This window comes from Oryctolagus cuniculus, chromosome 7 (assembly GCF_051225735.1).
Source record: "Oryctolagus cuniculus isolate XC-2025 breed Fujian yellow rabbit chromosome 7, ASM5122573v1, whole genome shotgun sequence".
Taxonomy (NCBI): domain Eukaryota; kingdom Metazoa; phylum Chordata; class Mammalia; order Lagomorpha; family Leporidae; genus Oryctolagus; species Oryctolagus cuniculus.
In genome coordinates, this window is record NC_142873.1 from 138,055,001 (window position 1) to 138,082,734 (window position 27,734).

General features: G+C 39.8%; 1 protein-coding gene across 10 annotated transcripts in view; it reads right to left on the reverse strand.

Moving 5' to 3' along the window:
- The window catches only part of ZMYM4 (zinc finger MYM-type containing 4), a 185,719-nt gene that overhangs the window by 85,175 nt on the left and 72,810 nt on the right, over positions 1-27,734 (reverse strand). For 6 of the 10 annotated variants that reach the window (XR_016211123.1, XR_016211122.1, XM_002720695.6 and 3 more), the window contains exon 3: positions 1,650-2,174. The exons of 3 other annotated variants lie outside the window; for them this stretch is intronic. Coding sequence is in view for 4 of the 7 variants with exons in the window: in XM_002720695.6 (XP_002720741.3) it covers positions 1,650-2,174 (525 nt within the window). In the remaining 3 variants the exon portion in view is untranslated. Of the gene's footprint in view, positions 1-1,328; positions 1,451-1,649; positions 2,175-27,734 lie in introns of those variants that run through there. One more of the 10 variants, XM_051832151.3, reaches the window with a different exon arrangement.

Below are 27,734 nucleotides of genomic sequence, written 5' to 3' on the forward strand. Positions count from 1 at the left end.
AGAAAAAAAAAACAAACAAACATATGTATATGAATAACAAATTTTATAAAGAATGACCTCAAAAGCTATCGTTTGATCATTACCTCTCTTTTCCAACAAAGATGCTCATTAGAGTGAACTGGGTCCTAAAAAACACCCAAAAAGTAGTTTCACTCAAAGTTGTGCATAATCCGTCCCACCTAACTTTCAGCTTTACTTCAACACTTTTTCTTTGCTCAAACATAAACTGGTTACTTTAGTCACTTTGCTTTGGGTTATTTATTAGTTACTTTTTCTTCCCAATTTGTGCTAATTCTATTACAATTTCCTTCTGTCTAGCCTCATCTTTACAGTTTTCCAGAATCTGCTCAAAGTACACCTCCCCTGTATAAAAATCTTCCCTGTTCACAAAGTTAAAAACTATCTCTAAGAACTTCTAAAATATACTTTTTTAGTTATTTGAAAGAAATCTTCCTACACTTAGGACAAATTTTTCTACCATTGTCTTTAGTTATAAATTAAATATCATGCCATTCAACTAGCCACTAATACTTCTACTGCTCGACATGGTCTTGTTCTTTCCAATAGATGTTAAGATAAATGGTTCCCAAAAACTAAGTATCTTTAATATGGAAAACTTAAAATATAAATGGAATCATATATATCAAAAAATATAGTATGTCCTTGCTCAGTCTTGTTCATAATTAATACTCAAAATAGTGGTGCTTTTTTTTTTTTTTAACAATAATGGTTTACTCTTTCTATTTCCTAGCATTGTCAGTAGGATAGGGATTGATATACCACACTCTTTGCTTCACATCTATTTAAAGATTTTAATTTTCACTGCACCAGGTTAGGCCCCAGGAACACAAAGATGAGTAATATATAATCTGGCCCTCAAGAAATGCCTACCCTAGTAAGTAAGGCAAAACAAGTAGTAAACTATAATACTGGATATGTACTATAAATAATAAGGTATGAACAAAATGCTGTGGAACTACAGATCAGGAAACAATTTATTTTTGATGTAGAACAGTTAGAAATGACTACAAGGTAGAAGAAGTTTATGAGTTAGGCACTGTTGGGGTAAGAAGTACTTTTGAAGGCATATATAAAGAGAGAAAATGGCATACAAGCAAATGAAATAGTTGGAGGAAAGGAAAGCATACAAGAAAACATGATATATTCAAGAACAGAACTGCAGCTAAAGTATACAGAACACTGGGCAAAGAAGCTCAAAATGAGCCTCAAGAAACTTCTAATTAAAAAAACAGGAAAAAATCTTTTTAAAAAAACCTACTTCCTAATTTGGACTAATTGGTGGGACAGCAATTTGAATTAGTGCTTACAGCACAAAGAAGTTAAATCCAACCTCAGGTCCAATGTTCAACCAAAGAAAATGAACAGGTGGTTCGAGTATCTTGCCTTCTCATCAAAATATTGCAACCAGGGGAGGGAGAAATGAGGTTTAGAGCTATGTTTCAACCATTTATACCATTATCAAAAGTTACTGGGAGACATTCAGTCACTCTGCAAAGAACAAGGATAAAAGAAAAATGACAAGCTTACAATGAATTTAATTGTTCATACTTCACTTAACATCAAAAGTAATAAAACTACATTATCAGTATTTGTTACTGTGTTTTGCATTCTATTTCAACAATTATTACCTGCTTTATCAAAAAAACTGCTTTTCAACCTTGAATCCATATCTTTATGGGGTTTATCCAACCGTTTTTCACGTTCATGAAAAGTTACGTCTCTATTTTTCTCCTTTCCAGAGAATGTCTCTTTGCTGTTTTCTCTCACTAGACTAAAATCTTTCTGTATTGATTTAAAAACAGAAACCTGGTCAAACTGTTTTGGAAAGTCTTTCTTTAATTTATTTGGAATTTGTATTTCATTTTCATTGTCTGATTCATGCTGTGTAACTCTTCTCTCTACTTCCAAGCTATCATCAGTATGAATTGAAGAAACAAGATTGTCCTTTGAACTAAAATCCTGTTCATCCTCATTGTCACTACCAACGACTGGAATTCCTGCAAGATCCCCAGAGTTCAAAAAATAATCATCTTCATCCAGCAATGAATTTTCAGATCCTGTTTGATTCGGCATTCCATAAGGCATGCTGTCAAGGGTAGGAGTTAAGTTGTGGTCTATATCTTCAGACATTTCTGTATCCATGATACCACCACCTTAAAAAGTAAAATACTGTTTAGACAAATAACAGTGCTAAAGATGACCACAATTATAAGGTCTGTCTGGTATATAATGTATCCTTCTTTTCATACAAAATAAAGATAATATTACCACAGTATTCATTTAACACACTTTGACAAAGATCTGACAGATATGACTATCCCTATCTGATAGTTAAGAAAATGGGGAACCAAAACTTGAAAACTACTTGAGATGATAAAAAAAAGCAATGTGATACAGAGAAAAGAGCACCAACTTCAGAATCAGACATATCTGTGTTGAAATCATAGCATGATCCTGAACATCTATGTGATCTGGAGAAGGAAAGCCTCAGAGTCTATCTAGAAAACGCATAATACTCACCTTGGGATTAATTTGTGGTGAGGATTAGTGACAGTATGAGAAAAGGACCTACTACACAGTGGCAGACACAGAGGAGAATATAAAAGTGATCATTATGATTACTATGGTGATTATTCTCAGAAGTGGAGCTTAGGATGCAGGTCTCTCATCTTTGAGTCCCATTTTCTCTGAACCAACATTAATAACTACTTAATCAGTTAATGTTTACAATGATAAATTTTTAAACATAAAAGTAAAATTTATCCAGTCTAGAATTTTTAAAAAATTGCTTACTACTCGTAACTACATAAGTAATACTAAAGTCTCTCCAGTTTCAAAATAAAACAAAAATCCCCCAGGCGAAACGCATTTAGCTTAACAGTTAAGATGCCTACATCATCCAGCTTCAGACCACCTGCATTCAAACACTGGCCTGTGGCGCCTAACTCCTGCTTCCTGCTACAGCAGACTCTGACAGGCAGTGGTAATGGCTCAAGTAATTGGTTTCCTGCCATACACCTGGCAGACCCATACGGATTTTCTGGCTTCCAGCTTCAGTGCAGCCAGCCCAGGGCCAGCTGTTATAGGTATTTGGAAAATAAAACAATGGCAGCTCTCTCTCACTAGTTTTCTCTGGCAAGCAAATAAAAAATTTAATAGAAAGAAATCCCCCAGCCCTCTGCCCTCATTTGCCTTTCCTTTACAAACTTAAAGGGAAAAAAAAAGTCTATCCTAGTTTGTTTCTGCCTCAGATCCCAACTTCCCATGGGACTATTTTTATTAACATAATCAGCAACTTTTGAATGGTCAAATCCAACTGATTTATGTGGCATAGCCCACCTGAATAAAATTGCTTTGGTTTCTTCACAGTGTATTTCTTCTTACCTTTCTAATTGATTTATATTTATTTCATACTCTTCTTCCTCTGTTCATGGCTTCAGGATAGCTTTTTCTCTAGGATTCCAGTTTTTTTATTTCATATACTTAGATTGAGCTATTTTATTCTTCTCCATAGTTTTGATTTCTACTATTAACTTCCTAAAGCACTTTCACTTAAACCTTTCTTCCAATCTGGATGTTTAAATTGAACTAGCTTCTTCATCTTCCCTAGACAATTCCAACTTAATATCCCTAAAATCTAACTTATCAGCATACACTTCCTATACTTGTATTTCCCTTACGTGAGATTCGCCAAACCAATAATTATTCAAACAGAAAAGAGAATTGCCCTAATTTTTTCCTCCCTGGACAAATTCTGTCAACTGCACTAATTAATCTCTCTAAATCCATCTTTTCCAGTCTGCACCGTGTTCTAAATGCATATCACTTCCTGACCTACTGCAAGTATCTTCAACAGTGTACTAACTAACTCAAATCACATAAACATCTAGGAAGCAACTACATTTTTATAAATCCTACCAACAAACCACATTTAGGCGGTTCACAAGTAAATTGGAACTGATATAAACAGAGTGAAGCAAGGACTGAAACTGTAAGTGGCACTGGAATCCTTGTTTTTATTTGTTACTGAAGCCCAGGTGAACCCTTCTTCAATCCTTCCCTGGATTCCTCATTACAAAAAATTCCCCCTCTTAGTTTAAGTTGATTTGAGCTGGATTATTTAGAATCAAATCTTAATTCAGAGTCCACATGAAAGCTTTCCTCAAGTTGCCCTCCTCCACAGTCACCATAATTATCTTTCTAAAACATAAATGATCCTCTTTGAGATTGTTCAATATTTATTAGGGAATCACTCTAGTAAATACTGTGCAAGTTTGGGAAATAAAATTATGAAGAAGATGGTGATAAGACTCCCTACTCAGCCAGAAAAACAAACTGAAATTCAGAAACAGTGTGGTGATGAATAAATAAAAATATTCTGAGTCCATAAGGATACCAAAAAGGCAAGAGAGGGGAAAATCTTTTTATCAGAAGAAGGCTTGCTAATAAATATAAATGAAATAAAAGACTTGGAAAACCATTCTTTTTAAAGCATTACTTCAGAAAACAGTAAAACACATGGTAACATCTTAAAAGACACATTCTGAGGAACTTGCAGGTGACGCCACATGTCATCTAGTGCAACTATTTTTCACGTAACATGCCACACAGAGAGAAGTAGGAAGGTAGGGGTGACGAGAGAACAGTGAGTGATATTATAGATATTCATTGCACTAGTCTATCATTATTTTTCCACTTGAAAATTCTAGTAAGAGACAATTAGGAAGAACATACAAAATGCAGTATCAAAATGGATGACCCTGCACACTCACACACACACACAAATCCACCTGACTGTAAGCAACTGAAGGTCAGGGTTAGAGCTGTTTCTTCTTAACATTTTATCTTAAGTGGCTAACCACACAGCATGTGATCTGTAACTGTTTTGTGAATGAGATCAGCAGTTTAAGTTCTATAGTAGATTAGAAGTCAATACTGAAAAAATAATAATGCAAACAAATTTTAACATCTCTACTTTTCAATTCAGAACAAAATATCAGAAGAAAAGGGTAGCCTTCTGGGAAAACTGGGTCCCTAAACCACACCAAATAAATCCCAGACTTATCTATGTAAGAAATAAAAAATAAAACAGTAATATTAAAGAAACCATGGAGCAATTATATTTAAGTATAAAGCAAGGACAAGCCTTTCTAATGGTGACACAAAATCTAGAATAAAAGATCAATTTACTGGATAAAATTATAGAAGATGAAATATGACCACAAAAAGTCAAATCAAAAGACAAAGGATAACTTGATTTAAAATATTTTATTGCACTCTGTATCTCACAAAGGGTAACTTCTCTAACATATAAAGATAAGACTCCAATACAGATACAACCAACCAAATATATATATATATATATAAGCAAAAATTTTCAGCAAACATTTCACAGAGAGGCAAATACTGAAGGTCATACAAGAAAGTCAAAATAATAATGCAATGAGATATCATGTTCACAGAACAGACAGAAGACTTTGACAACAGTCTTGTAGCAATGCTATAGACCAAAAATGACAAACCATGACCCAAGGCCAAAAAATAGATAGTCTGTGCTAAGAGACTATATGAAGGGGCTGGCATTGTGGTGTAACAACTTAAAACAGCCGCCCCAAACACCAGCATCCCATAGGGGTGCTGGTTCAAGTTCCAACTGCTCCACTTCTAATCTAGCTCTCTGCTAATGTGTCTGGGAAAGTAGCAGATGATGGCCCAAGTGCTTGGGTCCTTGCACCCATGTGGGACACCAGGAAGAAGGCTTTGGCCTGGCCCCACCCTAGCCATTGCAGCCATTTGGGGAATGAACCAATAGATGGACGATCTCTCTGTCCCTCCCTCTCTCAGTAACTCTTTCAAATAAATAAGCAAATCTTCAAAAAAAATTTTTTTAAAAAGAGAGACTGTATGTGGGGTGTAACACCTGAAATATTTACTATCTGGCTAGTAACAGAAAACATTTGTTAATCCCTGTAGTCAAATACTACGGGGTAGGAATGTAGTAAACTGTAACAATAAATAGCAATTAAATAGCATTTATGATAATATTATATATATATAAACCAACAATTCAAATTTTAATCATTTAACCTGCAGAAGTAATTTCAAAAGAGTACTATGAAAAAGAACTTTTAAAGCAGCAAAAGGAGTAACACTATCTGTTCAAAGCTAAACTAATTATAGTCCATACATCTGTATAATGGAAAATTACAGATTCTCAAGATCTATTGAGTAAAAATACCAAAGCAAGGAAGATTAAATAGATATATATAGATAGATGATATTAATATACTGATAAACATTCTAATATAAACATAAAATGCTACAATTGCATGAAAAAAAAAACCTATAGATTTTCTCTAAGAAGCAAAACTGGATTACTAGAAGACAAAAATGCTTTCTTTCCAAAATATACCTATTTTAAAAATCTTATACATGGGGCCAGTATTGTGGCATAGTGGGTAAAGCCACCATCTGCAAAGCTGGCATCCCATATGGGCACTGGTTCTTATAATGGCTACTCCACTACTGATCCAACTCCCTGCTAATGGTCTGGGAAAAGCAGCAGAAGATGGCCCAAGTGTTTGGGCCCTGCTACCCATGTGTGAGACCCAGAAGAAGTTCCTGGAAGAAGTTCCTGGCTTCAGCCTGGCCCAGCCCCAGCTACTACAGTCAAATATGGGGTGAACAAATGGATACAAGATCTCTCTCTGTAACTCTTTCAAATAAATAAATCTTAAAAAAAAAAAAAAACAATAAAATCTTATATGGTAAAAATGCTTAGTATGTTACATTATTAACCAAATTAAGAATTATTCTCATCCTTGTGGTCTATGTAACCAATCAAAATAGCTCTGTTTTTTCAGAGCCTACATCTACATACAAGACAGTACTATGATCACAGTAGCTCAAACACTTAAACGTATTAATTTCTAATGCAAGACTCCTGGCTTTTAGACACTGTACATATGATTGGACATTATGGCTGGAACTAAAAGGGAAAACCAATGCTAAAAAATTAGAAAAAAGAAACAGTGAACAGAGCTTAAGAATTTGTAGGCAACAGAACAAACTATAATGTACTTAAGTGTGAAAGGAAGTCACTAAAGATTCTGAGAAGGGATTAACATGATTTATGGTTTTGTTTGTTTTTTTTTTTTTTTTTTTGACAGGCAGAGTGGACAGTGAGAGAGAGAGAGACAGAGAGAAAGGTCTTCCTTTTGCTGTTGGTTCATCCTCCAATGGCCGCCGCGGTCGGCGCGTTGCGGCCAGCGCACTGCGCTGATCCGATGGCAGGAGCCAGGTGCTTCTCCTGGTCTCCCATGGGGTGCAGGTCCCAAGGACTTGGGCCATCCTCCACTGCACTCCCTGGCCACAGCAGAGAGCTGGCCTGGAAGAGGGGCAACCGGGACAGAATCCGGCGCTCCGACCGGGACTAGAACCCAGTGTGCCGGCGCCGCAAGGCGGAGGATTAGCCTAGTGAGCCACGGCGCCGGCCCAACATGATTTATGTTTTACATAGACAGGAAGCTACTACAATAATCCAAAGAAAAACTGGTGGCTAAGGCCAACGTAATAATGGTAGATACACAGAAAAAGTCAGATTTGGCTATATTCTGAAGGCACAGGCATTTCCTGGCATTTGAAATGTTGGGTATGAAAGAAATCAAAGGTAGCACAACAAAAAGGGTACTGTTTCTTGAGATCAGACACTAAAGGAAGATCATATTGAAAAGGGTAGGATGAACTACTTGGTTTGAGGCCTGATAATTTTGATAGCCACATTAAATCTTCAAACAGAGCTATCAAGAAAGCAGCAGGAATAGTACTCTGTAGTTAGAGGAGAATTGGGCCAAGCAGCAAGATACAAATTTGGGACTCATTAATGAAGACATGGTAAAATTCATGAAACTAGGTAAAGTCAGGTAGTGTGTCTATTTACTACAGACTGACCAAATGGAGAATCCCAATACGGTTCAACATTTACAAATGAGATAGAAAGGCAGCATCAGAAAAAAGAAACTAAGATGGAACAGCTAATGAGGTAGGAGGGAAGAGACTGCTATTACAGAAGCTAAGTAAAGAAATATTTCAGGAAGGACAGAATGACCAACTATAATGAATGCTGCTAACATGACCAATAAAACAAAGGTTGGCGTTCATTAACCCCACAGTGGGATAATTCCGAAAAAGACTAAGAGGAGAAACTTGAGAACTGTAAGCACAGCTAAAACTTCAAAGAAATTTTGCTCTAATTTAAACAAAGGGAGCTGAAAATGAACTAAAAACAGTAGTCAAACGAGTTTTTTTTTTTTTACTTTTTTTATTTTTTGTGAGAATTTTTAAAAACGGAGAATAACACACCTGAAAATATGATCCAATAAACAGGGAGCAACTAGTGAATTCAGACACAAAATCTTTGTGTGATAAAGCCTGTGATTAGTAAAATGTGGGTAGATTGCTAGATTTTGTGAAAGGAGAAAATTATTTTTAAGTAATGTAAGTAAAATATTTGATATTGGTGGCAAAGGAGTAAAAATCAAGTTTTACTCCTATCCTTCTCACATTTAATTCTGGCTTTAGTGTATACTGATACTTCTATTTTGTATTCAATAGATATTTCGAGATAAAATTACCAAAGAATCTACCATATAATATAAACATTGTGAGAGAACTGTCATTTTCATTTCTATCACTTAATTTTTGTGTACATTTTTGTTTTTAATCAAAGTAAATTTTTCAGAAATAAAGTAGTATCAATTGTAATATCAACTCTAGAAATCTCAGTTTCCTAACAATTCCCTGAGATTGCTACATTTCTCTCTCAGTAAAGAACAAGTAATCAGAAGAAAACATAAACCCTTAAGAATGTAAAAATAAGCAATAAGCACAAAAATTAGGTAATCTTGGTTTATTTTAAGGTTAAATTAGCATTTTGTTTTGTCAAAGAAGTATTTCTTTTCTTTCTTTTTCTTTTTTGACAGGTAGAGTTAGACAGTGAGAGAGAGAGAGAGAGAGAGAGAGAGAGAGAGAGAGAGAGAGAAAGGTCTTCCTTTTTCCATTGGTTCACCCCCCAAGTGGCTGCTACGGCAGGCGCGCTACACCGATCCAAAGCCAGGTGCCAGGTGCTTCCTCCTGGACTCCCATGGGGTGCAGGGCCCAAGCACCTGGGCCATCCTCCACTGCACTCCTGGGCCACAGCAGAGAGCTGGCCTGGAAGAGGAGCAACCGGGACAGATTGGGACTAGAACCTGGGGTGCCAGTGCCGCAGGAGGAGGATTAGCCAAGTGACCCGGGGCGCTAGCCCAAGAAGTATTTCTAATAGATGATTTGATTGCTATTTTGGTCAATAAAACACAACTCCTGAATAATAAAAGCCTCTTTAAACTATAAGATCACAAATACAGGTCCAACAGTTGATCAACAATGAAAGTCACAAATTACTAAAAATGAAACACAAACGCTTTAAACATTTATTTTCACTTGAGACATATAAAAGAACAGTTCACAATCATTCGATGATCAGCCAAGACTTTGATAATAACTATGCTAATTTAAGTTCTTTCTTGCATAAATCACAACCACAATGCCATCTTCATGGCTGAAATTTGAGTTTCTTTAAAGTAGAATGAGAAAGCAAAAACATTTGCATATCCATATTTTTATTCAATTTTTTAGTCTTTGTAAAGCACTCAAGTTATTCAAGGAAACAACAGTTCACTTTTCACAGTAACATTTCATTAGTGTAAAAAATGGTACAACTAAAATGACATGATTACAATGACAAACAGTACTAGAATAAGTAAGACTGGGAACAAACAAAACAGTCTTGGTAAGCATGCAGTACTGTGGGGCTCCAGTGTCTGAAACTACCAGCTGCTCCTCACCAGCCGAGCTCGCGATCTCCCCAGTGACAGATCCTGATTCTCATCAGATCACACTCACCTGACAGAAGGAACGGAAAATCCTGCTCACGATCCCACGTTGAAAAAGAATCTTAGCTATTAATAAGTGAATGAGCAACTGAAAGCTTTTCACAAAAAGGGGAAATACCTAGAATGCAGTTATTTCAGTCTTCTTGCAAACTGTGGGTATCAACATACAATTAATGGGCCTCAGACAGAATTTTTTTTAAAACAGGCTAGAATAGAAAGCAAAGTGCATCATACAGAATCACAAGTAATACTACAAAACTGTGTGTATACACATATCTAAATGTAAAATACACCTCTAAGTATTTTAATTTTTTAGTCTGAAACCAATGTAGTATACAGATAAATTTGACTGATCTTGTTACTTACTAAAAGGTGATTAACAAATGTTAACACATGAAACTTCTGATGGAAATTAGTTTGATTTTATGAATTTTAATAATTTTTGTACTATTCAGGCTAAAAACTATGATTATAAAGTATACTATGAAACATCTTATAAAACAGATAACCACTTATTCTTCACTGCAAGGACAACTAAAGTAAAGAAAACAGAGCTTTACATTTGTATTTATACAAATTTACATTTATATTTGTATTTTTCTGAGAGTAATCATCAAGAAAGAGCTACCTATAAACTGGTATAAACTGAAGGCAGTCTATTAAAGCTAAAGAATTTCATTGCAACAGAGTATCATGAACTTTATAGAATAAAACTTTCATAACATTTTATCTGTAAGAAGAATAAAGCAAAATTTAAATAAAATAATCATTTTAATAGCTTTAAAAACTATTAACAATTCCACAGAGATATGAAGAGACAGTTCCAACTGTCCAATATCCCCTAATTTTCAGCACTGTAAGCATTCTTGCTGTTCTTCTAACTCCAAAATTTTTATAACAAAATAGTATTTATAAAACAAACCTTTTAAATTTTATCTTCTCTTGTTACCAAATCAAATTTAGCTGGTAACCCTTCCTATTGTTCAAGTCCTCAACCTAAAATATAATCCCACCACCTTATAATTCCAAAAAAAAGCAATGTTGGGGCAGGTGTTGAGATACAGGGTTTAAGATACTACTTGAGCCACGGGCATCCCACACTGGAATGAATGCCAATTCCAGCCCCAGCTCCTCCATTTCCAATCCAGTTTCCTGCTAATGCATCCTGGGAAGCAGTGGATGATGACTTCAGTGCTTGGACCTCTCTTGCCCACGTGGGTACTGGCTTCCACCTGACCCAGTCCTGGCCATCCAGTGGATGGAAAAGCTCATGCTTGCTTGCTCCCCCCGCCCCCGCCCCGTTCTCCCTCTATCCCTCTGTCACTCTTTCAAGTAGATAAAAATAAATGCACAGTGTAGTGGCACACCGTATCAGAGTCAACATCCTGTAAAGGAATGCTGACTGAGTCCCAGCTGCTCAGCTTCTCACACAGCTCCCGCCTAATACAGCTGAGAAAGCAATGGATAATGGCCCAAATACTTATAATTGTAAAAATGGAGTAACTTACACAAACTTTCCCTCAATGGTGTCAGTAAATTTATAACATCATTTTATTACTCTCACGAGCTTTTTAAACATGGCATAGAAGTAGGTATTTGGGACAGCAGTTAAGACTACATCTCATCTACCAGAGCGCCTGGCTTAGATTCATGGCTCTAGCTTGTGATTCCAGGTTCCTATCACTTTAGATCTAGGGAGGCAGCAGGTGTGGGCTCAAACAGTTGGGTGCCAGCTACCTAACAGGGAGACCTGAATTAAATTCCTGGCTCTTTGGGCATTTGGGGAGTGAACCTGTAGATGTGAGGTCTTCCATTCTGTCTCTGTCTCCCTCTCAAATAAGTTAAAAACATGAGTTATAACACTTTTACTAGCTCATATTATCTCCACCAGATTTTTAAAAGGTAGAAAAAAAAACTATTTCAACAACCTTTATCTATACGAGTTGGTAAGCTACAACCCTTGACCTAGACTCCATTTTGGGATGGACTCTAAGCTAAAAATGATTTTACTTTTTTTTTTTTTTTTTTTTTTTTTAAGAGAGAAAGGGAAAGATAGATCTTCCATTTGCTGGTTCACTTCATAAATGGTCACAATGACCAAAGCTGGGCCAGAACAAAACCAGCAGCCACAAATTCCATCTGGGTCTCCCACTTGGGTAGCACAGACCCAAGCATTTCAGCCGTGTTCAACTGCCTTCCCATGTGCATAAGCAGGGAGATGGATCAGAAGCAGAGCAGCCAAGACAGCAGCTTAATATGGGATGCCAGTGTTGCAGGTGGTGGCTTAACCTACCGCACTACAATGACGGCCCCTGCTTTTACATTTTTAAAATATTGTAAAAGGAAGATTACATGAGGAAACCATTATTTGTTGGCCACAGTCAAAAAAAAAAAAAAAGCTTGAATATTTACAAGCTGGACCTTTACAAAAAAGTTTAATGACTTTTGGTATGTTGTTGTGTGTGGTTCACACAGCACAATTAGCACTGTGCTAGAGAAATATACTGAGTAGTTAAAACTACTTAGGCAATTGTCTATATATGGAACTACTTTGGGGGCTAGCATTGTGGCACAGAGGGTTAAGCCTCCATCTGAAGGTTGGCAATCTATATGGGCAGCAGTTCAAGTCCAGGCTGCTCCACTTCCTATCCAGCTTCCTGCTAATGCACCTGAGAGAGCAGTGGAAAATGGCCCAAGTCCTAGGGCATGCACCCACATGGAAGACCCAAAGGAAGTTCCTGTTTCCTGGCTTGAGCCTGGCCCACTCCAGCTGATGTAGCAATTTGGGGTGCCAGTCAGCAGTTGGAAGATCTCTCTGTCTCTCTGTCCCTCTCTAACTGTTCAAATAAATAAAAAATCTTAATAAAAAAGAACTATTTTTGAGTTAAGTCCAAAATAATTTAGAACACAGAGAATGTAAATTAGGAACTAACTACAATACTGATCATGAGGTATTCTACTTCTAGCCATGGTGGAGATACTCATCCAAGAATAATCCTCCCGCTACAGATAACTAACAAAACTGACATCATTTATGAAACAACTCTTTTCACAACACACACATGCAACACAAGAGTGCTATGTCTGAGAAAAAGCAAACAATGAAGTGAGCCTAAGTTCACCTTGGCCTTCAGTCTGAGAACATTCGGCAGACCCCTGTAAACTCAGAGCACACCGGTCTCACTAAATTGAGCAGACAAGCAACAAATTTGAGAAAATTGCAGCAGCTAGAATATGCAGGACAAATTACAAGAGGAGAGAAAAAGGGGCACTAGAAATTCTTGAGCTGAATAGGAAATTCCACATACGAAGGGAAGGGTGAACCTACAAGGGTGAATACAAAATAGCTCTCAGGTAGCTACAAGGTGGAAAATTACTGGTGTCCCACCAGGATGAGAACACTTCTGAACTCTGATTAACCTTAGGGCTGAGACAACATCACTAAAAGAACTGTGGTACACCAGACAATGGGACACCAAGGAACACCAAAAACAAAACAGAGAGACTAACAGAAAGCGTGAGAGTGAGCTCTATCAACACAATAAAAGACACAGAGGGAGCCAGAATTGTAGTCCTGTAGGTTAAGCTGCGGCCAGGCACCCCATATTGGAATGCTGGTTTGAGTACTGGCTGTTCCACTTCCAATTCAACTTCCTGTAAATGAACCTGAGAAGGTAGCAGATGATAGTCCAAGTACTTGAGGCCCTGCCACTCATCTGGAAGATCAGGATGGAGTACCTGGCTCCTGGCTGTTAAGGCCATTTAAGGAGTGAAGCAGTGGATTTCTGTCTGTTCTCTCGCTCTCCCTCCGCCTTCAAAATAAATGAATGAATGAATGTTTTTAGAAAGAGGCACAGAGGAACATTAAATAAATACCACTAAGTGAAAAAAGCACATTTGAAAAGGTGACATACTGTAGGATTATATGATAGTCTGGAAAAGGCAGCTATGATGATATTAAAAAGATCAGTGGTTTCCATGGGTTTGGAAAAAGCAGAGTAAACAGGTAGAGAACAGAATTCCTAGGGTAATACACTGTTCTGTATGACACATTGTAAGGTGGAGACACAGCAATATGCATTTGTCAAAATCCATGAAATGAACAGTACAAAGAGTGAACCCGAACATACACTATGGACTAGGAGTGATGGTAAACTGTCAACCTGGATTCACTGCAGCCACTATATGACTGTGGTTCAGGATACCTATAGTAGGGTGAGGCTGTGTAAACATCTGGGGAGGGGAGGGATAAGAATTTGCTTCCCACTAGTTTCTGCTATAAACTTAAAACTGCTCTAAAAAAATAAAATCTATCTTTAAAAAAGGAAAAAAAGGCCGGCGCCGCAGCTCACTAGGCTAATCCTCCGCCTTGCAGCGCCGGCACACCGGGTTCTAGTCCCGGTCGGGGCGCCGGATTCTGTCCCGGTTGCCCCTCTTCCAGGCCAGCTCTCTGCTGTGGCCAGGGAGTGCAGTGGAGGATGGCCCAAGTGCTTGGGCCCTGCACCCCATGGGAGACCAGGAGAAGTACCTGGCTCCTGCCATCGGATCAGCGCGGCACACCGGCCACAGCGCGCCAGCCGCGGCGGCCATTGGAGGGTGAACCAACAGCAAAAGGAAGACCTTTCTCTCTGTCTCTCTCTCTCTCACTGTCCACTCTGCCTGTCAAAAAAAAAGGAAAAGAGATCTCGTCAAACTTTTTGAGACCAGAACTAGAGCCCCTGAAAGTATCACACATTAAGAACAAGGATTAAAAAAAAAAAAAAAAAAAAAAGGAAAAACTAACCGTTCAGTAAACTCAACCCTAGAGCTGCCCTCACAAAGTTAAAAAACAAGTTTCAAAATGATTAAATCTAAAACAAACTAACTACGCATCAACACAAAACTCAACTCTCCTTATAAGGAAGAAGAAATACAGAAAACATAAACTTCTTAAGGATAAAAGTAGAATGTATATGTTTAAAAAAGGAACTTCCAGAACTCAAAAACACAGTATCTGAAGTAAAAGTTTACTAAATGGATGAACAGTAGAATAAACAGCACATAAGAAAGTAACAATAGGGACCCTCACTGTGGCACAGCAAGAAAGGCCCCCTGCAGTGCCAGCATCCCCTATGGGCACCAGTTCCAGTCTCAGCTATTCCACTTCCCATCCAGCTCTCTGCTAGGGCCTGGGAAGCATGGGAAACCCAGAAGATGCTCCTGGCTCCTGGCTTCGGATCAGCACAGCTTCAGCCATTGCTGCCACTGGGGAGTGAGCCAATGGATGGAAGACCGCTCGCTCTCCCTCCCTCCCTCTCTCTCTAACTCTGCCTTTCAAATAAGTAAATCTTTAATAAAAAAAAAAAAAAGAGAGAGAGAGAGAGAGAGAGAGAAAAGAAAGTAACAGGAAAAGAAGAATATGTCACCAGCAGACTTGCATGACAAAGAAAGTTCTTCAAACGAAAATATGGATCTCCACAACTGATTGAAGAACATCAAAAACTGAAAAAATTAAAAGCAAAAGTAGATAATTCCAAATGGTAAAGATCTCTCTGCTTAGTAATTCACAGAACACATAATCAGAAAAACATAAAATTCTTGAGAAAATGTCAGCCAGTTTGACCTAAATGACATTCATAAAATGTAATATCTCCAAATAATAGAACACAGTTTTTTCTAGTATACATGGAATGCTGGAGGGTATAATGACCAAATAATGGAATCCTTATAGGAGATAAAATCTTACTGAACAGAATCAAATCAATACTCAATAACAAAAGTATACCTAGGAAAATCCTTAAAATTGGAAATAAAACACTTCCATAAAAAAAAAACTACGAATCAAAGAAAAATTCAAAAGAACATTTAAAAATACTACACAGTGACACATTATTCTCCATAAAAAAGGATGAAATTCTGACACAAATAAACAGAACTAAAGACAATTATAAGTATATTATTATAAATACGTAAGTATATATATGTATAATAATTATAAGCCAAAGAAAGACAAATACTGCATTTTCTCTTTCATATGTAGAAGTTAAAATTATTGCATGCATATAATACAAAATTCAATACACTGACTATTAGAGGTGGGGGACATAAGCACTATGAATACAGTAAATGTAATGAGTTCTGGTGTTTTGTAGTATGACTGTAGCTCACAATGATTTATTGTATTATGTATAAAACCTGTAACAGAGGAGCTGGTAGTCTCCATACACAGAGAAAAGAAGAGGAAATAAAAAGGGTGATTTTACAGGGCCAGTGTTGTACCACAGCAGATTAAGCCTGCAATGCCGGCGACCCATACAGGAGCACTATTTTGAATTCTGGCTGCTCCCTTTCTTCTGGCTCCCCACTAATGCACCTGGGAAAGGAACAGAAGATAGCCCAAGTACTTGGGCCCTGGCACTCACAAGAACTGGGGCTGATCTGGGCTGAAGCCAGGGACCTGGAACTCCATCCAGCTCTCCCATGAGTGGCAGAGGCCCAAGAACTTGGACCATCTTCCACTACTTTCCAGGCGCATTAGCAGGAAGCTGTATTGGAAAGAGTGGTCAGGACCAGTATGAGATGTCAGGGTTATAGGAGGTAGCTGAACCTACTGTACCACCCATCAGCCACTTGAAAACATTATATTAAAAAAAGACAAACACCATAAGGTTTCCCTTACATAAGCTGCCTACAGGAATCAAGTCCACATAAATGGAAAGTAGCCGGATGATGCAACAAGCTGGAAGGAAGGGGAAATGGGCATTTGTTCAATGGGTAGAGTTTCCCACTGACAAAATGAAAAGCTGTTTTGGGAGTGCGTATTGAGCCTATCAGTTAAGTCACCCATATGTCACATCAGAGTACCTGTCCTAGGTTCAATTCAAAGCTCTGGCTTCTGACTCTAGCCTCCTGTTTACAAAGAACCTGGAAGACAACAATGATGTCCCCAGAAATCGGCCTCCTGAACCCATGCGGAAGAATGGACTGAATTCCTAGCTTTGGCCTGGCCCAACCTCAGCTGTTGCAGGCATGTAAGGAATAAATTAGCTGATGAAACAGTCTTTGTTTCTAGTTCTCTGTCTCACATTCACTCTCTGTCACTCTGCCTCTCAAGTAAATATATAAATTTTTTGAAAAGTGAAAATGATTTTAAAATATGGTAAATTTTATTATTTCTAGATTATCCAGAAAAGTACATTTAACTTTTAAAAGTTCATTTACAACTGCCTAAGAAAATTGACATAATTGAGGATGACAAAATATGAAAAGATTTGTACTGTGAAAACTACAAACACTGAGTAGATAAAGATCTAAATAAATTCAAAGGGCTGGTGTTGCAGCAGAGTGAGTTAAGCTTACGATACTGGTAGCCCAGATAAGAGAACTAGTTCAAGTCTCAGCTTCCTGCTAATGTACTGGGAGGCAGCAGATGTTGGCCCAAGTACTTTGGCCTCTGCCACCCATGTGGGAGACCAGGATGGAGTTCCTGGCTCCCAGTTTTGGCCTGGCCCATCCATGGCTGTTTGGGGAGTGAACCAGCAGATCGGAGACTGACCTTCTTCTTCTTCTTCTCTCTCTCTGCCTTTCAACTAAATCGTATAAAAATAATTTTTAAAAAATGTTCAGAGAAAAGATTTGCAATAGGAAAGCCAAAAACATCAAGATATCTAAACAGCAGAATGAATTTAAAAGTTGTGATACATTTTAATATAAGACCTGAAACTACAAAAGTCCTAAAATAGATAAAAAGCTCTCTAACATTGATTTGGCAATGATTTCTTTGATATGACTCCAAAAGCATAGGCCACAAAAGCAAAAGACAAATGAGTTACATCAAACTTAAAAATTCTGTGCATCACAGAAAATAATTGAGAGTAAAAAGTTAACCAACAGGAGAAAGTATTGTCAAATCTAATATAATATCCAAAATAAAAATATAAAGAACTGTAACAACTCAGCAGCAGCAGCAATAACCTGGTTTAAAAATGGGCACAGGACTTGCTGAAGACACATTTCTCCAAAGATATACCATGGCCAAAGCATATGAAATGATTTCACCAGTAATCACTAGAACAATGCAAGTCAAAACAACTATGAGGGCACCTCAAACCTATTATGGGGGTCAGCACTGTGGCCTGGCTGCTCCATTTCCTATCCAGCTCTCTGCCATGGCCTGGGAAAACAGTAGAAGATGGCCCAGGTCCTTGAGCCCCTGCACCCACATGGGATACCCCAAGAAGCTCCTGGTTCCTGGCTTAGGATTGGTGCAGCTCTGGCCATTGCAGACAATTAGGTGGGAGACCTCTTTGTCTATCTCTGTCTCTGCCTGTCTGTTAACTCCGCCATTCAAACAAATAAAATAAATCTTTAAAAAAAAAAAAAAACTATTAGGATAGACACATCATAAACACAGAGAATTACAAGTGAAGGCAAAGATGTGGACAAACCGAAATGCTTCTATACTGATGGTGGGCATGTGTAATGCTAAAACCACTGCAAAAAACTGCAAGGCAGTTTCTAAAACAGTTAAAAACAGAATTACCGTATGATCCAGGAATCCCATTTCTGGGAAAACATTGAAGAAAATTGAAAGCAGCATCTTGTATTTGAATACCCACGTTTACTGCAGCATTATTCACAATAGCCAAAAAGTATAAATAAATGCCCAAGTACAGATGAATGGATAGACAAAATGTGATATACACATATGGTAGACTATTAGTGAACATTGAGGATGTTATACGAACTGAAATAAGTCATTCATGAAAAGACAAATACTATAAAGATTGATTCCATTTATGCAAGGTATTTAAAATGGTCAAGTTCTTAGAAACAAAGTAAAACTAGTTGCTGGGGGTGGGTGCAGTGCCAGGATACCATATGGGCGCTAGTTCTAGTCCCAGCTGCTCCTCTTCTAATTTGGCTCTCTGCTATGGCCTGGGAAAGCAGTATAAGATGGCCCAAGTCCTTGGGCTCCTGCACTCGTGTAGGAGACCCATAAGAAGCTCTTAGTTCCTGGCTTAGGATTGGTGCAGCTCCAGCAATGTGGCCATTCGGGGAGTGAACCAGCAGCTTACCCCCCACCCCCCTCCAGCCGCCGCTGCTGCCTCTCTGTTAAATCTTTCAAATAAATAAATAAATCTTTTTAAAAAAGCATTTATTTGACAAAAGATGACCCAATAAAAGGAAAACAGGTGAGGGAAATCTGAACTCCCACCCCCAGTATCAAAAGAACTTTAGGTTAAGCATTCTAAAAGTTAAAAATCCTGAATAAGTATAATGATTATCTACCTTTTTAAATGTATACTTGAATCTTCTTACAGATGTATACCTTACTATGCTTACTGTGGTTTACCTTTGTAGCCATTACTATAATAAAAAAACAAGCTTATAACTTGGCATAAAAACACTAACAACAATGGGCAAAGCACAGTGAATATTCAACAAATATTTATGATTAGACAACACAGAGAAGTCCAAATCTTAAACTTATTAAGATGTGTTTAATCCAACAGAAGCTAAAAATATATAATTCAAGTTAAAACTGATATTTTATATCCATTGGCAAACGATTTAGATAGGGTGGCAAATATTAGGAAGAGCTATTGGGGAAGGGGGAGGTATTTTCATATGCTGCTGGTGGAAATGTGAGTTACTAAAGCTTTCTTTATTTTAAAGATTTACTTATTTATTTCAATGAATAGACTGACAGGGAGGGAACGACAGGAAATTTCCATCTACTGGTTCACTCCCCAAATGGTCATGACTGCCAGCTAGCTGAACTGCATCCCAGATATAAATCAATAGTAGAGCCAACACATGAACCCAGGCACTCAAATACAGATTATGAGTGTTCAACTGCTACAACAAACGCCCACTCAGCAAAAATAAGGTGAATGCTCAAAAACAAGATAGAAAATCACTTGTTGTGCATCTAGTCACAAAATATTATACAGTGAGTTAAAGTTATTTCAGTTGAGATAGAGGGATATCATGAAGTACTCCTGAGTAAAAGAAGCGACATGGAAAAAAGCATATGATCCTAAACAAACAAACAAAAAAAAACCTCAAAACTCCTATATAGGTATATCTGTATATATTATGATATTCTTATGTGCATGGAAAACAACATGAAAGGATACCTCCAAAGCTGTTGACGTGGTTATCAGAGGAGACACAGACAATAATATGGGGAAGCTAAGGACAAGCCAACAGAAAAGCCAAGTTACTCTTTAAAAAGTTCCTCTTAAAAAATCAGGTATGATCAGAATTATGCACTTCGTACATATTATAGAAAGTGAATAATACTGGGGCTGGCAACATGGCTCACTTGGTTAATCCTCTGCTTGTGGCACCAGCATCCCATATGGGCGCCAGTTCTAGTCCTGGATGCTCCTCTTCCAGTCCAGCTCTCTGCTGTGGCCCGGGAAGGCAGTGGAGGATGGTCCAAGCGCTTGGGCCCTGCACCCCATGGGAGACCAGGAGGAAGCACCTGGCTCCTGGCTTCAGATCGGCGTAGCTCCGGCCGTAGCGGCCATTTTGGGGGGTGAACCAACGGAAGGAAGACCTTTCTCTCTGTCTCTCTCTCTCTCTCACTGTCTAAGTCTATTTGTCAAATCAACAACAACAACAACAACAACAAAGAGTGAATAATACTGAATACAACATGAATTTTTAAAAACTGTTTCGTGGGCTATGCCAGTGCTTATGATGGCAGAATTCCATTTTTCATATTTCCTGTTCAAGTCCCAGCTGTTCCACTTCCAAACCTGCTACCTGCTAACGTTGACTGGGAAAGCAGCAGAAGATGGCCCAAGCGCTTGGGTCCCTGCCACCCACATAGGAGATCTAGATGGGAGTTCCAAGCTCTTGGCTTCAGCCTGGTCTAGCCACAGCTGTTGCAGAAACTCACCCACCCCACCCTTGCCTTCCTCTGTAATCTTTTCTTAAATTAATTAATTTATTTGGAAGTCAGAGTTACAGAGAGAAAGGAAAGGCAGAGAGAAAGATCTTCCATCCACTAGTTCACTCCCCAATTGGCCACAACAGTCAAAGCTAGGCATATCTGAAGCCAGGAGCCAGGAGCTTCCTCCAGGTCTTCCCACGCGGGTGCAGGAGCCCAAGGACTTGGGCCATCTTGTACTGCTTTCCCAGGGCATAGCAGAGAGCTTCATCGGAAGTGGAGCAGCAGAGACTTGAACCAGCACCGATATAGGATGCCAGCACTGCAGGTGGCAGCTTTACTTGCTTAGCCACAGTGCCGGCCCCAGTCTGTCTTTCAAATAAATAAATAAATAAATCTTACAAAAAAAAAAAAAAAAAGAAGAAGAAGAAATAAAAGGCAGGGCTAGCATTGTGGTACAGCTATTGAAGCCACTGCTTGCAACACCAGCATCCCATATAGACACTGGTTCAAGTCCTGGCTGCTCCACTTCCAATCCAGCTCTCTGTTAATGTGCCTGGGAAAGCAGCAGAAGATGGTGTTTGGGCCCCTGTACCCACGGGGGAGACTGGAAGAAGCTCCTGGCTTCTGGTTTTGGCCTGGCCTGGCCCAGCCCTGGCCACCACAGCCATTTGGGAAGTGAACCAGCAGATAAAAGACCTCTCTGTCCCTTCCCCTCTCAAATAAATAAATAAACTTTTTTTTTTTTTTTTTTACAGGCAGAGTGGACAGTGAGAGAGACAGAGAGAAAGGTATTCCTTTGCTGTTGGTTCACCCTCCAATGGCCGCCACGGCCGGCGCGCTGCGGCCAGCACACCGCACTGATCTGATGGCAGGAGCCAGGTGCTTATCCTGGTCTCCCATGGGGTGCAGGGTCCAAGCACTTGGGCCATCCTCCACTACCTTCCCAGGCCACAGCAGAGAGCTGGCCTGGAAGAGGGGCAACCAGGACAGAATCCGGCACCCCGACCGGAACTAGAATCTGGTGTGCCGGCGCCGCAAGGCGGAGGGATCAGCCTATTGAGCCGCAGCGCCGGCCAATAAATCTGTTTTTTTTAAAAAGGCTATTTTATGGTTTATAATAAAATACTTTATGCCAAAAGTATATTCTATGAGGACAGACTACATTTTCCAAAAAGGCCACAACAGTATCTCCCATTTCATGTGCTTTTCTGTAAGGTGACCTTGACACTCTTCCTTTTGAGATATGAGGTCTACATCCTCTTTGCATGTACTGCACAAGCTGGTGGCTGGCTTGTAGTCAGTAGAATCTGGTTCAAGTAATGCTATGTGACTTGTGAAGCTAGGTCAGAAAAGATGATGCAGATTCTGTTTTATTCACCAAGTTACCACTTTTCTTGGCAAAATGGGCTAACATAAAAGAAGTCTGACTAACCTGAAGTCATCATGCTATAAGGAAGGGAAGGCAATGCAACAGACAAATCATCTACACGTGCCCAAGTCAGCAGTCCTAGCCTTTAAATTCACCAAGCACAGTAACCAGATACAATGCATGAACTTCAAGATTATTCTAACACCTTGCCACTGAGTCACCTTAGCCTTCAAATCCTGTCAACACAACAGTCTGTGAAGAAAAACAAAACATCCCCTGTATACCCTTTGTGAATACCTAAGTCACTGAATTCCTGAGCATAATAAAATGTTGTTTTACATGTTAAGGATGGTTTATAAAGCAGCACATAGTAATCAGACAGCAAATTTTAAAATACTTTTTAAGATTTAGTTTTTTGGTTTTTCTTTTTCTTTTTTTTTTTTTCTTTGAAAGGGAGAGGGAGGGAGGGAGGGAGGGAGGGAGGGAGAGAGAGACAGACAGACGGACAGACAGACAGACGGACAGACAGACATCTTGTATCTGCTGGCTCACACCCCAAATGGCCTTAACAGCCAAGGCTGTGCCAGGCCAAAGCCAGGCGCCTGGAACTTATTCCAGGTCTCCCATGTAGTTACAGGGGCCCAAACATTTGGGCCATCTTCCCACTGCTTTCCCACGCACATTATCAGGGAGCTGGATTGGAAGTGAAGCAACCAGGTCTCAAATCAGCACCCAGCATTATAGGTGGTGGCTTAACCCTCTATACCACAACACCAGCCCCTTGAAATATGCCCTACCTCACAATTTCAAGGCTTTGGAAAACTACGTTATCTAGATTAAAAAGTGACACTAGTGGTAACAAAGTCAAATTCCCAAATTATGCATGTTAAGTACTTAAATAAAATTCTTCCACGAACTAGCTAGGAGAAAACTGGTATAGTTGTGTCTTAGTATTAATGGAGAGCTGATTTCAGGACACCCAGAGATATCAGTCCCTTATATAAAATGGCATGGTGCAAAAGGACTTCAAAAAGTTTATGGAAAATGGAATTAAAGGGTAAGCTTTGTAGTTAAGAGGCCCACATCCCACATCGAAGAACTTGGATTTGATACCCTGCTCCAGTGACTCCAACCTCCTGCTGATGCAGACCTGAGGAAGCAAATGTGATGGTGCAAGTAACTTGGTTCCTGGCTTCAGCTCTGGGCTATCACAGGCATCTGGGGAGTGCACTAGCAGATGACTAGTCTCTCTGCCTCTCAGGAAAAAAAAAAAATTTAAAGTGAAGCCTTAAAAAATGTCTGGAAAAAAGATAAATTTACTTTGCTGAAAACAAATTTTGAAATCCATCCATAATTTCTTAATAAAACATTTTCCATGAACTTTTGGAAGATCCCTTTTATGCATGGACTTCAAATTTTTGTACCAACATCAACAGCTTTTAATTCTACTTTTCCACAAACGTTCTGAAACTCCCTCACATTTGCATACAACCTATGTTTACAACATCCTCTATACTTCAAAAAACCTCTAAGTTACTTTAAATATCTAATATAATGCAAACAGCTGTTACAATGTATTGCTTACAGAGAATAATAACAAGGAAAAAAAGAAGTGCATCTATTTCATCCACATAAATGTTATTGCAAGTACTCTAGTGGTAAGGTTCTGCTTTTGATATCTGCATTAGAAATGGGTCAATACTGTGTATATGAAATCCTCTTATATTCAGTTACAGTTCCATCAGTTCCCCTGACATCACTCAATTTTACTGATAACACTGAATATAGCTGTAAACTGGCTGCCAAAATATAAACCTTTTAACAATATATTGTCAAAACAAAAGTTACTTTAGTTCACCTGATTCTTCTGAAACCATTATACTATTCAATTTGTTAATTCAAGCAGAATCTGTGTCTCTTTTTAATGAACTAAAAATATGAGGAAAAAGTGTTTGGCACAGTAAGATAGTTGATGAGATGTTTTTATACTATACTGGAGTATGCCTGGGTTCAAGTCCAAGCTCCTCTTGCAATTCCAGTTTCTTAATTTACTGCGTACCCTGGGAGGGGAGCAGAAGATAACTCAATTACTTGGATCTCTGTAATCCACGTGGGAGATCCAAGGGAGTTCTGGGCTCCTGTTTTTGGCAGACATTTGGGGAGTAAAGCAGCAGATAAAGATCTCTGTCTCCGTTTGCTGTCTCTCTGCCTTTCAAATGAATAAAAATAAATAATAAATTTTAAAAATATTTTTAATTATCAAGAACTATGGCTTTTACATTAATGCAATCTCAAAACCTTACCCATGTTTACATTTCTAAAGACTTTCAACTACAAACATTTTCAGGAAGAAGATATTCCTTCACAATGATGGAAAGATCAAAACACTCAGCGGCCGGCGCCACGGCTCACTAGGCTAATCCTCCGCCTTGCGGCGCCGGCACACCGGGTTCTAGTCCCGGTCGGGGCGCCGGATTCTGTCCCGGTTGCCCCTCTTCCAGGCCAGCTCTCTGCTGTGGCCCAGGAGTGCAGTGGAGGATGGCCCAAGTGCTTGGGCCCTGCACCCCATGGGAGACCAGGATAAGTACCTGGCTTCTGCCATCGGATTAGCGCGGCGCGCCGGATCGGATTAGCGCGGTGCGCCGGCTGCGGCGCGCCGGCTGCAGCGCGCCGGCCGTGGCGGCCATTGGAGGGTGGACCAACGGCAAAGGAAGACCTTTCTCTCTGTCTCTCTCACTCACTGTCCACTCTGCCTGTGGGGGGAAAAAAAAACACTCAGCAACAGATTGTACAAACAAGTCTTTCAAAGTAGTTCCAGTTCAGAGGCAGGCACAGTGCTGTAGCAGATTAATCTGCCTCTTAGAATGTCCACATCCCATATCAGAGTGCCTGGGACTGAGCCTCATCTCTGCTTCCATTCCAGCTTCCTGCTAACATGTAACTTAGGGGGCAGCAGATAATGTCTAAGTGACTTCAGTCCCTGTCATCCATGTGTAGAATCTGAATGGAGTTCCAAGCTCCTGGCTTCAGCCTGGCCCAGCACCAGCTGTTGTAGCCATTTAGGGAGTGAACCAGCAGATGGAAGATCTCTGTATCTTCCTCTTGCTCTGTCACTCTGTCTTTTATGTAAATAAAAACAAAACAGACAAAAAGCCTTAAAGTAGTTATGGTTTAGGGGTCCAGGTTGTAGTACAACACGTTAAGCTCCTGCCTGCAATGCTGGCATCCATGTAAGCACTGGTTAGAATCCCTGTTGCTCCACTTCTAATCCAGCTCCATACTAATGCACCTGGGAAAAGCAGTGGAAGATGGTCTAAATATCTGGGCCCCTACTACCCATGTGGGAGACCTGGATGGAGTTTCAAGTTCCTGGTTTCAGCCTGGACCAGCCCTAGCAAGTGCAGTCACTTGGGGAGTGAACCAGTAGAAGGGATCTCTCTCTCTCTCTCTCTCTCTCCAACTCTTTCAAATAAATAAACCTTTTTTTTTTTTTAAAAGTTAATAGTTTGAAAAAAAAAAAACACTACTCAATTTATCAGATCTTTTTTTTTTTTTTGAAAGGCAGAGAAGTTACACACACACACACACACACACACACACACACACACAGAAAGAACTTCTATATGTTGGTTCACTCCCCAGGTGACCACAACTGCCAAAGCTGCACACCAATCTGAAGCCAGGAGCCAGGAGCTTCTTCAGGTCTCACACAGAGGTGCAGGGACCCAAGGACTTGGGCCATCCTCCACTGCTTTCCCAGGACACAGCAGAGAGCTGAATCGGAAGTGGAGCAGCCAGGACTCGAACCGGCATCCATTACGCCACAGTACCAGCCCCTCATCAGATCTTTTAATGCTTTGTGGCTTCTGTTTAACTTTTTCAAATTTAATTCTATCAGTTCTTTTTAAAATTGAGCCACACCGGGGCCAGTGCTGTGGCATAGCTGGTAAAGCCCCTGCCCGCAACACCTCCATGAGGGCACCAGTTCAAACCTCAGCTGTTCTACCTCGAATTCAAACCCTTGCTGATATGCCTGGGAAAGCAGTGGAAAATAGCCCAAGTCCTTGGGCCCCTACACCCATGTGGGAGACCCAGAAGCAGCTCCTATCTCCCAGCTTCAGAATATCCCAACCCCAGCCTTTCAAATGAATTATAATAAATAATAAATTTAAAAATAGTTTTTAATTATCGGCCAACGCCACAGCTCAATAGGCTAATCCTCCACCTGCGGCGCCAGCAGACCGGGTTCTAGTCCCGGTCGGGGCGCCGGATTCTGTCCCGGTTGCCCCTCTTCCAGGACAGCTTTCTGCTGTGGCCAGGGAGTGCAGTGGAGGATGGCCCAAGTGCTTGGGCCCTGCACCCCATGGGAGACCAGGAGAAGCACCTGGCTCCTGGCTTCAGATCAGCGCGGTGCACCGGCTGCAGCGCGCCGGTTGTGGTGGCCATTGGAGGGTGAACCAACAGCAAAGGAAGACCTTTCTCTCTGTCTCTCTCTCTCACTGTCCACTCTGCCTGTCCAAAAAAAAAAAAGTTTTTAATTATCAAGAACTATGGTGATTTTACATAAAGACAATCTCAATATCCTACCCATGTTTATATCCTTAAAGAAGACTTTCAACTTTTGGGGACTGAACCAGTGGATGGAAGATCTCTCGCCCTCTGTCTCTCTCTGTGAACTCAGCCTTTCAAATAAATAAATATTTTTAAAAAAATAAAATTGAGTCACACTGAAAAGGCAAATATATTATAATTCAGACACTAACTGATTTTGGCTCCATAAATACTCATAAACATCAATCATGGTAAGTACTCCTTAAAATATCTCTCAGCTACTTTACAAATTATTCCTCTATTTCCATCAATTAATTGTTACTCTTCACAACGTATGCTTCCTGAGAACTAGGTAAGAGCTCAGAAGCAGGTAGCAGGAGCCAGTGTTGTGGCACAATGAGTTAAGCATCTGGCTGTATTTCACATGAATTCTAGTTCCAGTTCCCTGCTAATGTGCCTAGGAAAGCAGTGAAGGATGGCCCAAATGCTTGGGCCCCTGCCACCCTTTTGGGAGACCCAGATGCAGTTCCAGGCTCCTGCCTTCAGCTTGGCCTAGCTAGCCCCAGTGGATGCAGTCATTTGAGAAGTGAACCAGCAGATGGAATATTAGTATCTCTCTCTCTCTCTCTTTCCTCTATAACTCTGTCCTTCAAATGTATAAACTGTAAGAGGAGGGAAGGATGAAACAAAGGAGCAAAAGATTTAAGAGGCTTTGAATTTGGGTAATCCTGCATTTAAATTCTGACTTCATCACTTAAAAGCTAAATGAAACCTCTAATACTTTACTTTTAAGAAAGACAGAGGCCGGCGCCGCGGCTCACTAGGCTAATCCTCCGCCTAGCGGCGCCGGCACACCGGGTTCTAGTCCCGGTCGGGGCGCCGGATTCTGTCCCGGTTGCCCCTCTTCCAGGCCAGCCCTCTGCTGTGGCCAGGGAGTGCAGTGGAGGAGGGCCCAGGTGCTTGGGCCCTGCACCCC